The sequence below is a fragment of the Mytilus californianus genome, unplaced genomic scaffold, assembly GCF_021869535.1.
Source record: "Mytilus californianus isolate M0D057914Y unplaced genomic scaffold, xbMytCali1.0.p SCAF_10, whole genome shotgun sequence".
In the NCBI taxonomy this organism is placed as follows: Eukaryota; Metazoa; Mollusca; class Bivalvia; order Mytilida; family Mytilidae; genus Mytilus; species Mytilus californianus.
Window position 1 is genome coordinate 35,140,183 of NW_026262582.1, and position 18,699 is coordinate 35,158,881.

Sequence of the window (18,699 nt, forward strand, 5' to 3'; positions counted from 1 at the left end):
GTCCATATTATAACAATTCCACGGAAACACTTCACTTAAATATCTAAGCTTTACCCCACCTTGCATCTAGTTCCATAGATCATTTTTGTTTTTTCGTCCCTTAGTAGGTCTTTTGTATGTATTTTTTGCCTTCAGCAACCCTTATACAAACAACTCTAGTGTAATCTGAAGTTCATATGTACATGTTGGGTTTTCTAACATGTAAAAAAGAGGCCTTTTACAAATGATCAACTATATGTGTTATATCATAGCACTAGATAATCAATTACATTGCAATTCCAAACGTAGGTGCAAAAGCGTGGTGTACTTCGTGGCCTTCTGCAAACCATAAGCAGACAAGTCTCGTGTTACATAAAGTTCATATTTTACATTTAAAGAATTCTTACCACGCAAAAAAAAGTATTAAAAAAATTGTACAACGATATTTACTGTAATCATAACACGAGACTATAATTTGCATTACCTTCCAGCAAACCAAAAAACCTCCCCTGCATAAAACGTTTGTTCGGATTATCCTTTCCTAATCTTCTAGACACCCACATTAACCCTATACCTTTAGCAGAAAATCAAAACGTTGTCATTTTACATTTTTGATTATCGCATTATGTAACGAAAAGTGGAACTATTATAGCCACAGGAAAATATAAAATATATACCAAGCCACCCACCCAATGATATATCTTTGATTTACACTTTCTTATGGCTGAATAATTTGGATTATTGCCATATTTATGAGACAAATGGCCTTAAAACCTTTCGATTAATCTCCACAATGTCGGATAAAATTCTAAACTTAAATATCAATACTTCAGCAAATAAACCCCTGCCATATAAGGTATCTTGTTGTTACGTCACACTACCTCTGACATCAGAAATACTCTGATGAAACATCTTTATTCTTCCCATATATGGTAGTTTGTTTTTACGTCAGAGTTGTTCTGATATAGCATATCAATGACGTCTTAATTTCCTCATTACGGTATTGATCATACCTTTCGCGACCAATACTGACGCAGATTTCTGTCTCTCGTGTACGATACCTTGATTAGTTTTCTATATACGCATGCGCACTTTTTATAATTGTCTTTCTTAGAATCGATATTGATGTATTTTCCGTGCAAGTCATGGATCAGACTAAATAAATCCTAAAAATAATCACCAGGGAACAATTAAACCTTAATTTGGTTGTTTATTGGTTTATATTTAGATTTGAGACCTAAAAAAGATTTATTTTGTTTGAAAATCTGTAAACAAAGTGGTCAAAATATAAGATAAAGATTACGTAGTTTATTTTAAGATGATCAAAGCAAAATACTAAAAAAGAGAAGATACATATCATCACTGAAAGTGGGTATTACCAGTTTATCCGAGTGAGTCTTGTATCCCTATTTGCACTGAAGACTTCTGTATATTCCTTGTTGATAACAGAATTCATTTTTATACACTGGATAGCCACCACCTTTTCCGTCCTTTTTTTCTAAAAAGATCAACATACTTTAGTTGGAACCAGTTGGAACCAGTTTATGCTATCAACCATAACAGGCAACACACTTGACAAAACCCTGGCTTGCCTGTATTTTGGGTTTTGGAGAAAAAAATTTAAATATTCAGCAATATGGAAGAATATTTTTTGAGAATAGATTTTAGGAAGAGGGCCAATTATACAATAATCCATTAGGTTCTTGGAAGTCGTCGACTGGGAAGGTAATCGTGGAATTGTATTCTTTTTAATAACACAACAACAAAAAACCCCATGTCGCTCGCCATTATAACTCTAAGAAAATGAAATTGGTACGTGCACTATAGAATAAGATGGTTCGATATCATTTTTAAAACAGTCTTTGATGTTTGTCTTTTCGTCGAATTTCAGTTGTGTGTGTTCCCATGGTTTCGTCCATATTTTTAGAGCTTATGTTTTGTCACTGTCCAATTGGTATTTTCTGCCTTTTTTCTAACAGGATCATGACACCTTCATTGTAAAACAAAAGCGCGAATATCAAATTCCTAAGATGCATGCTGATTATGTCTCGAGAAATTTAAGCGTTTTAGAAATTACAACAAAAGAGAACTTGATACGAAAATTGTTAAAACTCATTTGAAGAGAGTTACAAACTTTTTAGCTGAAATTATGTCACGATTTTCATATCAAACCTGATTACCTTAAGTCGATATTTGCCATAGTCGATGCAGTTCATGCTGTAATGTGGAGGCCCCCTAAAGGGATTTGTATTTTTTCCTTCAGTGTATAATATTACACACATTTATACTTAATCAGTAGTTTATACTTAAACAGCAGCTTATATTTGATTTTTTATTATCATAATGTTTAATTCCATCGCTGTATAATGCACGTTGTGCCTTTCACCGGACAACGTCGATACTTATAAAGTCCTTGTACCGTTTTATCAACCGTGTTTAGATGTTGGAACTATCAACAAGTGCTAAGGAGGCACAGCTTGTCGTTTCCACGTTTATATTTCAAAGATGTGAAATCAACGTTGTATAAGTATAAAAAGATTTTCCTTTCAATGGAAATAACATAATATTTACGCTAGACAATGTAGTTCCATGTAATTAAATGAATTTCACATGTTCAACTTAACGTTAACACCTGTTGAAATAAGTACTTGTTTGTATAATGAAGACATATGCTGCAAACTTCTTGTTAAACAAGTGAAAAAATACCCCACACATGATTTTGTAGTGAAAATAAATAATGCAAGAGAACTGTAAACTTACACAAACAGACCAAAACAATTGGTTTTCTTGTGTTTTGCTTATTAAACAAAAAAGAAAAGCGAAAGTGCTTTCAGATGCACAAATGAAGGCATTATATTTTGGTCTGAATTTAAATCCTGTACTGAAATTTTTTTAACTTAACTAAAGATTTAGTCTAGACATTTCGAATTATACATACAAAAAGGATACATAACAGCTACTTTTACTTTCTATCTGCATTTTTACATACATAGGCGAAATGCGACTACGTAGATTAACTTTTTTCATTATTATGTCCTGATAAAAACTCGAATGAACTTATTGTCGAGATTCGATGTCATAGATACTATAACGTAATATGAATATTATGTCGAATATAAAAATGACATCCTCTCATTGAATTATACAACGTTTGATGAATGTGTTTACAAATTTGTCAAAAAAAACAGATACAGTTAGGTCAAACAATGTTAATCAAACGTTATTTATTACGTTTACTCTGAAAAAAGTAAGTTCTATTGTATCAACCAGGACACTGCTACAAAACTACAGACAATTTGGTCTGCGTCATAAACAGAGGCAGCAGATACCAATTGGGAAATTACATTGACAATAAAGGATGGTCACCACTTTGCCATTATAAACTTTTTTATTTCTATGTAATAGCATAGCAACTGTACAGTGTGGTATATATTTTTCATTTGATACTGTATCACATGTCTTGATTTTCCTGAAAGAGTGTTGATGCTTGTATCGTGAAGTTCAAAAGTTTTACGGACTTCATCATCGTTGGATTGACCATTGGACATCTGTGTCAAAGACGACCATGGATATCTTCAATTTGTCGCAGCCACAATCCTCTCGTTCTTTCTTTATTCAGGGTATCATCGATCTCGATTTAACATCATATTTGCATATGATGTACTACGCGACGAATGCAAGGGATCTATTTATGCAGAAACTACTTTCCTTTCCTGAGCACCTGAATTCTGCCGGTGTTTGGTTGGTTTTAAGTTACTCAATCGTTGATTCTTCAGTGTTTTCATCAGTGTTTTTCTTACCGTCTCTTATGTTTTAGCAAAGGTGTTATATCTTTCTGTCTTTTATTTTTTAATTCCATGCGTTTTGTCTTTCCGTATTTTAATGTTCAGTCAAGTAGCTTGTCTTTTTTCAACTCATCGTTCTAGATTCCTCTTAATAATTTTATTTTGTATCGGAGAGGGCTTGAGAAGGTTATTTGAAATACGTAACATACCGACACATATGTCTTTCACTCCGTGTGTTGGTTATGCGGTTAAATTCAGTCATACTTTCGGTTCGAAAAACATTTCAAACAGAATACGGTATGCTATCTTCAAGCATTCTCTGTCTCCCTAAGGAAAAACTTGTGATATCTTTAAACCAGTCTTTCACTCAGTGTGTTGGTTATGCGGTTATATTCAGTTGCTTTTTTTAAAGTACTTTCGGTTCGTAAAACATTTCAAACAAATTATCTTCAAGCATTCTCTTTCTCCCTAAGGAAAAACTTGTGATATCTTTAAACCATATTATTTCTGTTTTGTTTGTCTAAATGATAAACTTTGAAAGTAAACATCAGCATGTTTATTGTGTCTGTAACTTGAGAAAAACATTATTATCCATGTCAGGACTTCACTAGTTGAATTTGAGGAACGAACAAATCAAGAAGTAGGGACAGCTAAAGTATTTTTCTCCTTCCAACTGAAATTCCTTTGGAGACATGTTTTATTAGAAACAGTGATATAATATCTGTTCCTGTTGAAACAACTATTCCACACTTTTTCCCGTCTGAAACAAATACTGTAATATTTCTTCCTGTGGAGTTGTAGTTCGAGACTATTTCTGCCATTTTTGAAACACACAGGCAGACCGTCAAATCAGTGTTTTGTTTATGATATAAATTTAATTTTTTCCATAAAAATATTTATTATTCACATTCTATTATTTTCCTGTTTATTGTACAGAGGCAAGGGAACAAAACATTATATTATTTCAATAATGAAATTGTCATAATTATATATGTTGATGCTTCTAAATAAATTTGTAAAATTGAAAATTAACTTAACTTAAAAAAGGTTTTGTGAACCAAGTTATAAATATTTGACAAACATCCTTCTGATTTACCTGGGACATAATATTATTACAAAAGCTATTTTTAGTGACAATGTACTTTTTGCTCCCGGCTGTATGTCAACACCTTTACTATACAGACGGTCACGTGATTACATCAAACATGGACATATCACTTCTTCAACCTGAATGAAGATAAATTTTGTATTACTTGACGACAATTTAATTTAACACAAATAAATTCATCGCGTCAAATGTTGCACTACACAGTGCAAACTGGAAATTTATAGACGCGAAGACTGCTATATGTCATTTGTTGGTAAAATTTTAAAATTTTAATCTATTTTTTCACAAATATGTTTTGACATGTGACCATCTCGATCGGCAGACTGTTTGCACCTTCTTTGTGATTCGCATAAGCATGTTTAGGCGGACTTCTGATAGCTTGTGTTGCATACAACCGAGATCTAAAGAGCTGTCCTGGGCTGCTTAAGGTTTATGTATTTCATGTAATTTGAAATAAAAGATGTTATTCACAAACAAACAAAATATGAATCAACCACATTTAAAAGTAAAATAAAAAAACAGTATTGCTATCATCATATTATCTATATTGTAAATTTTTAAAAATTGATATAATTTCAGATTTTTAAAATTCTATACAATTTTACTGTGGTTGTAATAAATAAATATTGTAATAATGAAATAATGCTGTTGCTTTTCTGCAACTGATAAACGGGCTCTATTTTGTACTCATAAAAGTATCGTTTGAAAGTATATCAACCTAACTCGTCTATTTATGAAATAGTTTTATATGCCAGCAGCACGCATTCATCATTATTCAAGTTTATCATCCTATAAGCTCTTAAAATTGTGCTTTAACTAAACATTGGTGTAATTCTCACACATATAATAGGGTCACCAACCGATATCAGACTACTTTTATAAGAGTAAAACTCTTCTTGAAAATAAACATTTCCCTAACGTTTCCTCTCTCTTGTGCAACCCTGCACATTTTGTCAAACAATTTTAATCACACATTATAGAAAAGGAGAAGGTCTTTTGTAACTGTGAAAGCACTTAGATGTATTTCTAAAGTGCGTTAGAGCCTACCAAATAATCAATAAATATATTTATTTAGTCTTACATTTCGTTTTTCATCACTTATTTGTTCTATTTGTGTGTTACAAATAGATAATACGATATTTTATCACCTGAATGTCAGATGACCTTAATTCACCCTTACAGAGAGACAACGTAAATCAGCTAAACATCCTAATCATTGAAGCGTTAACAAATACAACATACCACTACGGATTATTGACAATTTTATTCTCAACACTTCCAAATAAGGGACTTTACAATTCTTGTCAAAGCAAGTTGTATTGATTGTATGGTAAAATCATCAATACGCTATACACATTATTGAGAAATCTCCAGTTCTATAATTGCTTCAATGTTCCTATTTTTAGCACTACTGCTTGCGAAAAAGAGATTAAGGCATACGTAAGCATTCTATGTTCGCTACAATGGTTAAATGATTCTAGAATACCCCTATCGTAAGCCTGATTGGTAGTCTTTGTAGTTTATTGTTGTTTAATATGTATGTTTCTGTTCTATAGATAGATCGTCTGCGTCAGACGCAGTATCGACCGTCTAATGAGCTTCACACAGCAGCCATTGACATCAAGTAACTCTAACCAACCATGCAGAATATTAAAGAACAGCCAATCAGAAACGCCGTTACATCTATACCAATTACCTGGAATGTGTATTGAAATGTGGTGACGTACGAATTGATGCTGTGTGACGTCACTGGTTGTTCCCCAAGACCTTGTTACGATGATGTTGAAATATATACACACGATGGCCCAGTTTTCATTGATGTTTGAGTTAGATTGCGAACTATTCGGATGCATGGAGTACTTCGTATATGAGGGACTAGTATTGCTTTATAAAACAATCTGGATTATTACCAAGGATATACTGGAGTGTCACAAATTGATAATACATTGGATAATTCTCAGCAAAATATTCAAGGTAAGGAACTTAGAGTATTTTAGCATTGAAAGTCAACAATAGTATTAAGTGTTTGTCTTAGATTTATTATAATTTCTTTTTTGATAAGTTACTATTGTAAATAGAATTAACACTTATATTTTTTTATAATATGTATCATTGATTTTGCTAATTCTTTTTAGCGAGATACAACTTTTCTATAAAATGGTTAGCACCTTTTACTTTTAGTAACCAAAGGTCAATATTTTGAAACGACCACCTGTTCTACAAATCGCCGCGACAGTTCTTAATTTCCTGATTATAAAATTCATATGCAAGGTTTTATGGTAATATTATTGATAATACAAACAAGTATAAAAATTGTAGGAATTACATTGAAATCTGTTTGTGTTTATAAATTTACTGTGTTGATAAAGGTGTATTATAGCCACTTTACTTTCTTGAAATAGTTTTTTTTATTTTATTTCGCTAATAATTATTGCTTAATGTGTACTAATTTATATATACTGTGCAATGGTTTGAATTCAATGAATTATTTTGTCTAACAGACGAAAAAACTAAAACTTGCGGGTACCAGATCAAACAGAATACAAAACGGCAATTAACAATACCATAGTCATTACATAACTGCAAACTATTTAGGTTCAAATTGATGTTACTCGTCCTTTGCATTTTGTTTTTGCTACCTTCTTATTTTTATGGCACATTATTTTTTATTCAAAATTTTCTGTTGGTATGAAGTAGGGTACTGTAAAGTTTATAATATAAACAAAGAAACATTATTTGAGGAAAAGTTTCGTTATTATCCAAAAGGGTCTTCAAATACAGTAGATGTGTTCAAATGGGTATTATATTGAAACACAAAGAATTTGATCAAAAAGGGAGGTGCAAGACACCAACCTAATCAGCTAGTAAGACACAAGTTGATGTTGAGCAAACACAGGGTCCATACAAGTGTTTTCGTTAGATACTAATTCGTCTAGCTCCTATGTGAGCAAACAGGGTTTCATGTATTGGATTAAAGGGAAATGTGTATTGACTGTATTTGTTTATACACATAAGTAAAAATAGGTTAATATTGACTATTCTTATTGCACGAGGTTTAAAGTTACATTTAGCAAGAAAGAGTGACACGTTCCATACAATACTAGTTTATACACCTTTTAAAACTCGTGCATTTTAAGCAAATCTTGGGTTTTTCCTGTTTAGCAAAAATGAAATATATAATATTGATTTATAATGTTGATCGATGGTGTGTTGTGAATAAAACACGACTATTTTTTTCCATTTGTAATTTACTTGTAATTAGATATGTATATTACGGCACGATCAAAATTCCTGTCTTGCAATATAAAAATGAAATTTTACATGCACCAAACCTAGTATAAACATGAAAATATGGATAATAAGCAAACAAAAAATAGCATATATCTGCAATATGTGTAACTTATCTGAGACATGTTAGAATGTAGACTCTCGCTTGTTTACAATGCTGTTTAAATAAGAAGCGATTTTTCAGATTTGAATTGCACACTGTTTGAGTGTCATACATTTTATACAACAAACAAAAACTCAGAGTATATTAGAATAAGTTAAATGATTCTATACTTCGCTCCATTTGACATTTAATTGATTGTCGTTTATTGTTAATTACTGAGAATTTTTTGTCAACTTTCAGAACATTCAAGAGTGATCAGGAACGATAACTCTGACATTATTGATTTGTTGGGGGAGTCGATACCTAATACAATTAATAAGAAAAGGAGACATATAAAGCATCGGGATATACAATGATTTTATTTACAATGGATTAGGTTAACTAAAAGCTACATGCAGGGTATGACTATTTAGTTTTTAAATAAGGTTTTGGGGGACACTTTGAATATCATAAGAAATGATTGCTGTTATGTACGATCTTTAAATACGTGGTTTTGAACTATACGTAGTACATAGGAAAAACAATTCTTTTAATTTGATTGGATAAGCGAGATTTATAGTTTTTTTTATATAAAGGAAAAATAAAAGATACAGTGGTGCAATTTTAAATGGTATGTTAATTTCGTTTATATTCTTTGATTCATTGACAATGTATAAAATCGAAAACGAAATGTACCTTAATATTTTTTTATAAAGTTGTGAAGACTAAAAACTTACCGAAGTGACTTATTTAAGGATTGTTATAATCATATTTTAATCATGCAGTACCAAAAGTCATATTAGCATTATGTTCAATATTCAATATTCAATTTCGCTGAAAAAAAAATGTTATACCTGATTGTACTCAAAAGATATCCATTCCAGACAACTAAATGGTTTTATGTGGATGAAAACATATGAATCGGGATTAGACAAAACAACCGTAATAACTGCTTAAAAACTATTCTCTTTTATTGTAATTTGATGTGCATTTTATACAGTGTCTGCATATAGATAATCTTTTAAATCTCTTTGATGAAATTTATCTGTACTTCATTTATCTCTCTGTTTGGTACACTTATTTTTACTTTATTGTTAAAATGCCTGTAGCATTGACAATTTCGCTGTGATGTTTTATTAAATATGGCAAAATATGTATGCAAAAATTTGTGTCTGAATCATACAATATAATGTTGCATTTGCACTTGATTTTTTTTAAAAACTATTAGTAAATAGGGGTAATTGCAGAAAACTATATACAACCAAGCGGAGCGAGTCGAGTCGAAACCTTGAACGATTTTATGCCAATAATTATATTTTTCCGATCAAAAAGCTACTACGGTTTCTCCTGAATCCACCACTGAATAGTGCTGATGTCATTGACTAAGCTTAGGCCTTTAATAGGTTTTTTCTTAGATTTTTTACATTTAATTCCTAAATGGAACTGAAGTACTTGCATTCAATTTTTATTTAGAAGCTGACTGGCGCAAATTGTTAAATAGTCTTGATGGTATTAACTAAATTTCGGCATTTAGTATATTTTTGGGATGGTATACATTTTATTTTCCCGCTTGTGAATACTTTAAAATTTTATTTTTTTTTCAATTTAATGAAAGTTTCTACTCTCACGCCCTTAAAAGTTGTTAATATCTGTCATATTTACAACACCCTCTCCCCCTTTGACATACACACCCATGTATTTTCTTATTGGACTCAAAATAACTTCTTAAACAAATTGAAAATAAAAATCATAGTCTAGAGAATTTCTATCTCCTTTCCGTATTGTGCATAAATCTTTTTTTATGCATACTAAAGGCATAAGTTACATTATAAAATTGGCATACTTAATGGTATGTTTTGAAAATCGTTGCCCATCTGTTTGTTTTACAATTCGCAGATGGACCATAATACATATATTTTCGAATACAATCAGCCTATGTGACGTAAGCAATCGAAGAAAATATTGTATTCGTAATGAAATTTCCAATAAATCATAGCAATTGATAACAATTAAGACGTTTATTAAACCCACCTTGCTTCAAAATATATTCCAACTGCAATATCTGTTTTGGTTATTGTTTATATCTGACAACATTAAATGCAAAAGTTCTGAAGGAGTTTTGATGACTTGTACTGTTAATTAGATAGTTAAACTCTCTATTTTACAATGAAAACTAATAGTGATTATAAAAGCAGCCTTCTTATGGTGTTTCAATCAATCGAAAAAATACGGCGTTTCGTGAAGATTTTCAAAGAAACTATAAATTTGCCTTGTTTTGCTGGACTTTTATGCATGCACTTTCTTTTTGCAATGCAAATCTCTTGAATTCTCACATTTAAGCAATTTTCAAACATGGGTTCCGGAGTACCTACCTTAGATCGCCCGAAGTTGTTGATGGAGTTCATGTTGCCCAGTCTTTACTTTTCTTTGCGGTGTTTAGTTGGCTTGTTTGTGTTTTCGTATTATAAATGCATGTACGGGGGTCCTCCTATCTACAAACATACTTTTTCCTTATTTTTATAATAAAAAAAAAATCGAAGAATATTTTTTTTTAAATATTTTTAGCAAGTTTTTATTAACTTTCATACGATTTTATCAAGTATTACAGACACAGGTTATAAGAACTAAAAACGTTTATCAAGTGTAAAATAAATTATAAAGAATGCAATAATAGCGACAAGAGTATGTACATGTTGCACCGAAGAACGGGACGAACCCCACTAAGGGTCATTTAAATATGCACAAGGTCTGCAATTGTAAATTGAAAACTGTTAATTTGTCAACACGTTGCAATCATGTCGATGTAATTTATAATTCTATTGTGTACTTTGCTGCATCGTTTGCAACCTGCCAAATTTTGATGCATTTACCTATTTACCTAACGGAAAAAATAGTGATCGTGAAATAACAGTTAAAGGGAAACAACTCGAATTCATTTCATGGAAAGAAGTAGAGTTCGCATGTTCACAGTTTCAACGATATCGATAATATCGTATTTTTCTGCAGAGAATCAATTAATTTGAACCGTATATATATAAACGTTGATAAAATTCAATTGTTATTGAAACAATCTGATTGAAATCCGGTTTTGTGATACGTTACGCTCTCTCTAAAGGTGGAGAGTATCGGAGCGAAAACCTACAGGTTACTTTAGTAACTGAACTTTCTTCGATAAAAACTTAGAGTCCGCAAAATCAAACGGTTTATAGATACGTGAGTAGCTATTTTATCAAACGGCACCTTATACATAGAATTATTCATTATATGTATTTTTTCAAGCGAAGTTTACTTTGGATGATTTTGAAAGTTTTGATTATACCTTTTTTTTTCGAAATTTTTTGTTTCGAACGGACCACATGAAGGTTTATCTACGAATTCGTGTTATGCATACAGAAATCTTACTATGATACGTTTAATGCTAATTTTTAAACAGTCTTCGGGCAACTTACCGAGTATATATGATATATTTTAATTGAAAATTATGACTGTTCAACATAAGATACGCATGGATAACACTTTATTTATGGAATAGATTCAATCAAATCTAAGCACATTAAGAGATATTTCGACATAGTGTCATTCCCAAATTAACAAAGTTAATCACACCTTTATCCTTTGGTCTGTATTTACAGTCCATTGGCAACTATTCATTTATACCACATCTCCTTATTTTGGTATTAAATTTATTAATTGTGCATATTATTTGCGTATTATCTCCTGTATTGTTGAACCATTTAAGGAAGTCACTCCCATTTATATTCATTTTACGTAAAGTCTGCAGGTGATTGACATCTTGCAGTCCAAGGTGTTAAGTCTACATGTAAAGAAAGTAAACCTCAATTTTCTTGTCCACACCAATGCGATGACCAGCGTGCGTCAAGAAATTCTGGCGTAATAGCAAAAACTCGATATAGTTGTAACTCATCCAATGAGAAAATCAGGCTCGCCCATTGGGCAGTTAACTAATTGAACATGGGGATAAAATCTAGAAACACTTTTAAAATTGGATAATTTCATTCTCAACATGTCATCAATTATGAATGGAAATTTTTATCATCGAAGACCAGTTATTAAAAGAGAACCACCATTTAATGCATGCGTTTTGTATAATCTTGGTAAGTCAATGCATGAGTTTTATATGGTTATAATATAAATAGAACCGATAGAAATTATAAGCTTAATAATATTTTTAAACCTAAATTTATAAAAGTAAGGAAAAATTTATCAAACCTTATGTTGATTGTTTCAATATTTAGCAAAATACTTCAAATGCAATTTTAACAAGATATTATATATGTTTGTGCCATTAAATAAATATTAGCCAAACTCATAAACAGAGAAACAGAATTGTTAAACAAATCGCTAATGTTACACAAAAGTCACTGATAGATTGAGTATTTTTCAATATCTATAATATTTACAAAACTTGTTTTTAAGAAAGTTATTGTGTTTTTATGATAGCAAATTAAAAACCTTCGAGGGCACTTTATCAAAGTTTAAAATACATAACATATGTTGTAGAAAATGACGACTCGTGCAAGTCACGTGCTTTTGATCGAGAACGTATGCAGTCGTGATGTTGTGTTACATTTCATAAAATCTTTAACCACAACTAACTTTAATAAAGTATTATCTATAGTATGATTCCTAGTTAGAATGTAACACTTTCAAATCGTAACGGTTAGTGACAAATTTTTGTATTGATTGAACACTTTCATATTTTATAAAAAATATATTTATATATTTATTTTAAATGTTTATTTTAAATTTTAATATTACTTCTTTTGAAATTTCCAAATGTTGGCGAATACAAAATAAATATCAAACACGGTCAGGCATGATCTTTCAGTTGGCCATTTTTCATTCCTTAATACCTTAAATATTGCCAGAACCCAACTTAAACTACTCCTTAGCCTGATCATTATGTAGTTAGAAATTGGTGAAAGAACAAGAGAAATAAACCTGCAGCATGTATTGTTAGTACAGAGTCCCCATCAGTTTAATTTGTGTGTGTGTGTGTACGTTATTCAAAACATCTAAAAACTGTATATATAGTTACAGATTCATTACATCATATTCTTTTTTCGCAAAATAACTTATGTTTAAAATCTTATTTTATATTACCAGATTCATCACAGCGTGTCCCAGCTTCTCCAAGACGCCATTCACTAAGTGTGACTTCTTCTTCGCAGCAATCACCATCAACAACCACCATTACATCATCAACGGAACAAATGTTACTTCTACAGCCTCAGGTAATTTACATGTTACTTTTACATCCCCAGGTAATTTGCATGTTACCTTTACAGTCACATGTAAATTTGGTCATACATATTTTAACGTGTCTACGTATTTATGCATCCCTGGCTTTTCAAATGTTCGGTTTGAGCGTTCCTGAGGTTAATCAAGAAAAGCGCTTCGAATGCATGACATTTATATTTAAATTTTCATTTACATGTTAGTTTTACAATTAAATATAACTAAATGTTATTTCTACCATTTGCTAGTAATTATTTATATATATTACATCATTAACGGAACAAAATGGGTTTTCTCATTGTTAAAGGCCGTACGGTGACCTATAATTGCCACTTCATTTGAACTCTGGTGGATAGTTGTCTCATTACCGGGCAATCATACCACATTTCCTTATTTTTATATAAAAGTTACTTCTACGACACAGGTAATTTACATGTTACTTTTGTAACCACATGTATTTCACATGTTATTTTTGCAACCACATGTATTTCACATGTTACTTTTAATAACTAAGTGGTTTTCTTTTTACATTTACTGGTATAATTATATGTGGAAGAAAACGCGCTACGTCCACATAAAAAATGCATACTTATAAAAGAAAACCTTGACGGCTTAAGATATATAAAAAAACCACGGATATACAAGACAAAGACATACATCATATATTTGATGTTTATTAGTATATATAATTGACCACTATTGACCTCACTTTCACAAGGACAGCTTTGTGTAGAAAAAACAATCTAAACAAAATATTTTATCATGAATTCAGATGTTTTCATTGACACCTTATATAGTATTACAAAATTTATTTTATCATTTTTCAAGGTTAAACCAACCTTCCTCTGTTAACGTCGTTATAGTTTAAAAGACAGGGTAGATTTTCTTCACAATAACATGATAGACTAAGGACCCAAGTCCTAAATTGTTTTTTTTGTCGGTTTTGGTCGGTAAAATGGTGTCAAAAGTTATCTTGAACGAAACAGTCCAATCTTAAACTAGAATTACATTTCGAAAGTGATTAAAGTGTTCGCATATCAAGTGAAAAGTATTGTAACTTGACTTAGTCATTAGAATCATGTGAAAGCTTTTTTCCAACTTTATTTTATAACATCAGTTTCATTTTCTTTACGCAAAATAGACGAGCTTTATTTTCTTCAAACAAAAAGTTTAAGTTTAATATGATTTTAACAACCATAATGGAATTAGATTATCAGTAAAACGAAATGTAAGTCTGTTGTTTGAAGAGTTTGAAGAACATAATAAATTCGTTTAATATTGCGAAATTACTTGTAAAGCGAACTTGACTTTTACGGTTATTAATTTCATGAACAATGGATTTCAACCATATGGTTAATGTCACATGCTCAAGTAATAATGAGTAGAGGGCACACTCCGTTAAAGTCTTGCACACTTATTTATAACACCAATATTAATTTAAGTAATTAGAATATTAATTTCTTGTATTTGTTTCATAAATCCGGACACGTGTTTAAGAATGCGATAAAAGTTCGATGCCTTCGTATACGAAGAGTGTTCCTCGAACGTCAACGTCTAACATCAAATGACATAAATTTTAATGTCATGTGCAAAAGTAGTGTGAAAACTTAATTGCCGTGAAACCACAGAATTATATATTACAGCGATAGACAACCACTTGATGTGTATTAAAAACGCAGTGGTGTATTGTAAATGTATAAATGACCAAGTGCACGTGCGAAATTTCTAAAGTATTCGATAATAATTTCTGTCGATTACATGTATTGGTTTTGCTTAATAGAATAAATTAATTAAAATTCGGTATTTATTCAACCATGCAAAAAACACGTACACCTTTTGTACACATACAAACACAAAAGCTATGAATGGACACGAACATACCTCAATGGTTACTATATTTAAAAAAGAGTGCTTATAAATTAAGTAACAAACTTACTCTGATTCTAGCAATAGTACAATTTATACTTTCAAAATAACCTTTCTGCCTTGTTTTGTAAGTTTTTTTTTTCACATTCAGTAATGTTATATATTTCCGTACACCTTTACTAGAAACAATGTCCACATTACTAGAAACAATGTCGAAAATTTGCCTAACTTTAAAAAAAAAAATACATTGTCAATTAAAGCCATAAGTTATAATAAAGATATTTTTGGTGCATATTGTTGGTGCCTAAAAATGCCAAAACTTAAAACCCACCAATGAAGAAATTCGATGTAGTTAATTTAAAAAGGAATAACTGAAATTTTAACTAGTTTGGTTTTTTTTTCTTCTTTGACGTTCTTGTAAGGTTTGATCTTGACCAATATATAATTGGTCAATATTTCTCGCACCTTGTGATTGTTTTATGCTGACATTTAACTAAGGGGTCAACCTTTCTCGCAGCTTGTCTTATATTCGCATGGAGCATACGAACGTCACCACCAGCATATATAACACAGCGGCTTTTAAAAGTCAAACATTATTTCATTTGAAACTTGCTTTTGAATTAGCTGCTGTTAACAAAACGAATATTTATTTGTTTTCTGTTTTCAGGCTGCCTTCACTTCTCAAGCCAGTTTTCTGGGAGATTTGCCGGCACCGTTTGCTTCGTGCGGCACACAGTCTGGTAGTGCGGACATCGGAATATTTCCATCATCTTCAGGATTTCAAGGAACAATGCCTTCGGATACATCATACACGTCAGAAGATATTCCTTCCGACATTTTTCAGGGCGGCTTTGACTCATCTGCTTTTCAAAACATACAACAAGGCTATCCAGAAACCTACAGTTACGAAGGAGCATTCATGGTGGACAAAGAGTCAGCTAAACAGCTGGGAGCTATGTATTCAACGGAAAATCAAAGTTTCCCAGGATCACAACCAAAGTATTCCGACTCCATGATGTCTTATGAAGGCAGTTTTCAAGCATTTCCGGCACAGGATTGTGACTTATTACCACAAAGATACATCAGTGACACTAAACAAAAATTCACTTATCCATCACCTCATGAACTCTTCCAATCACCTCATATTGGATATTCCGAAATCGATCAAAAACATCCGCCATTCAGTTCTCATCAAAGTTTTAGTGATGCTTCAAACATTTTTTGCAGAGACAGAAGCAGTTTTCCTAGTTACGGTCCGGGTTTTTATGACAACCGAAGTTTACCTCACACGGAGACTGACAGGACTCATTATCGTCCTGGAGATTTAAATGTTGTTCGTCAAGGTTTCTCCCGTAGACCGCCTCTGACGATTCCCATGCCTCCTGGTACTCCAGAAGGGTAAGTTGACTTGAAATCAATTATACAATTATTACTTTTTTTTTTCCAATTCTATTTTTGCTGCTTAAGAGAGGCGACATATACCAAAGGGAAATTTAAACTCATAAAGTCGAAAATAAACTGACAACGCCATGGCTAAAAAAGAAAAAGACAAACTGACAAACAATAGTACACAAAAAACTACATAGAAAACTAAAGACTGAGCAACACGACCCTCACAAAAACTTGGGGTGAAATCAGGTGCTCCGGAAGGGTATATATACTTCGCTGACTCTTTAGTAACCTTTGCCGAATGTATCCTCACTTATCTTTGAAATGTCATTTCTGATAATAGAAAAGCATTATATTAGAAATGCTATTTTCAAAATACAAATCTGTTAATTTTTTTCTTCTTCTGTCATTGATTTTGTTATAGCCATGACTTTTAAAAGTTAATACATGTTTTCAATCATTACAGAATGGATGTACAGAAATTTCATATCAAATCCCCAGCAACCCCTTCCACGCCGAGTTCCACAAGGTCTTCCCCTGGGAGGGAACAACCACAGAAAGAGAGTCTATTGTGTGCAGTTTGTGGCGACAACGCTGCTTGTCAGCATTATGGAGTAAGAACATGTGAAGGATGCAAGGGATTTTTCAAGGTAAGAGGAAACAATATTTCTAGATTTTATTTTTATATGCTTCTTCCAGAACTGTTGTCTTTTTTTTAGTTATAACAAGATAATAGTGGTGATTTTTTTAATATTAGATTTTTTTAATATGGAAATATTTGAAGTTGAATTATTAAAAGAATAAAAAGTACAAAATTATTAAACGAAAATACCGTTAAATTTTTTTTTTATTTTTGATTTGCCTTTTCCACAACAGTTGTCTCTATTAGTAATACGTGGAAAATAAGCAGATTGGTTTTTTCCCCAGAAGAGAATTTTTTAATAGAGAAATGTTTGAATTTGAAATAAAGAATAAAAGTAAAAAATTGTTTAACGAAAATACCGTACATGTTTGTTTAATTCCATTACTCTTTAATTTGAGAATGTCTACATCTGCAATGTTGTTACAAATCTGTTATGTATTCGTAAGTAATACTTGTTGCTCACATTAGACAAGTAGCTTACAGTCGATCTATCTTTTAATATAAACCTGTTTTTCTTAAACAGAGGACAGTACAGAAAAACGCCAAGTACGTGTGTCTGGCCGATAAAAATTGTCCAGTGGATAAGAGAAGGCGAAACAGGTGCCAGTTTTGCCGATTCCAAAAATGTCTGGTTGTTGGCATGGTGAAAGAAGGTACGTTCATTTTCATTTTCAGTATTTTTTGTAATTAAATTTTGTGATATAATTTTCATTTATACTAATCTTTGTAATTCTACAGAACTTTAAAATGTAGCTAAAAACTTAAGGATCACGAACATTCGTGTAAATATTTATTTCACTTGGTTAAGTATAGTTTTCTTTTTCATTGGCTTCATTGTGAGAAGAAAACCCTTCTGTAATTTTGTAAGTGTTACAAAGATGATAAAAAGTGTCATTTTTTATAGTTGTAAGAACAGACAGTTTAAAGGGCAGACGTGGTCGGCTTCCATCAAAGCCAAAAAGTCCACAAGAATCACCACCTTCACCCCCAGTCAGCCTCATTACTGCTTTGGTCCGAGCACATGTAGACTCTTCCCCAGACATTCCAAATCTGGACTACAGTAAGGTAAGCTATGCTTATATGCTATGTCTGTATGCCATTTTGTCTTTCTTTGTTGAAATATTTGTTCGTTTTTATAGTGATTAAGATTATAACACAATGTTGACTGCTGTACCCCTGTTTTTGACATTTTTACCTATTATATCTGCTTTTTTTGGTCACACATTGTTGTCAATATAATGGAATTTTATGCGACTGTCGTACAAGTGAGAGGTTTAGCTAGCTATAAAACCAGGTTTAA

The 18,699-nt window shown here is 31.6% G+C and overlaps 1 protein-coding gene across 1 annotated transcript in view; it reads left to right on the forward strand.

Annotated features, from left to right (window-relative positions):
- Positions 1-18,699, forward strand: part of LOC127718005 (probable nuclear hormone receptor HR38) — a 45,104-nt gene that overhangs the window by 20,539 nt on the left and 5,866 nt on the right. Inside the window, exons 3-8 of the mRNA XM_052223901.1 lie at positions 6,429-6,846; positions 13,370-13,497; positions 16,035-16,765; positions 17,223-17,406; positions 17,923-18,052; positions 18,304-18,464. Coding sequence (XP_052079861.1) covers positions 13,477-13,497; positions 16,035-16,765; positions 17,223-17,406; positions 17,923-18,052; positions 18,304-18,464 — 1,227 coding nt within the window. The 5' untranslated portion in view covers positions 6,429-6,846; positions 13,370-13,476. The remainder of the gene's footprint in view (positions 1-6,428; positions 6,847-13,369; positions 13,498-16,034; positions 16,766-17,222; positions 17,407-17,922; positions 18,053-18,303; positions 18,465-18,699) is intronic.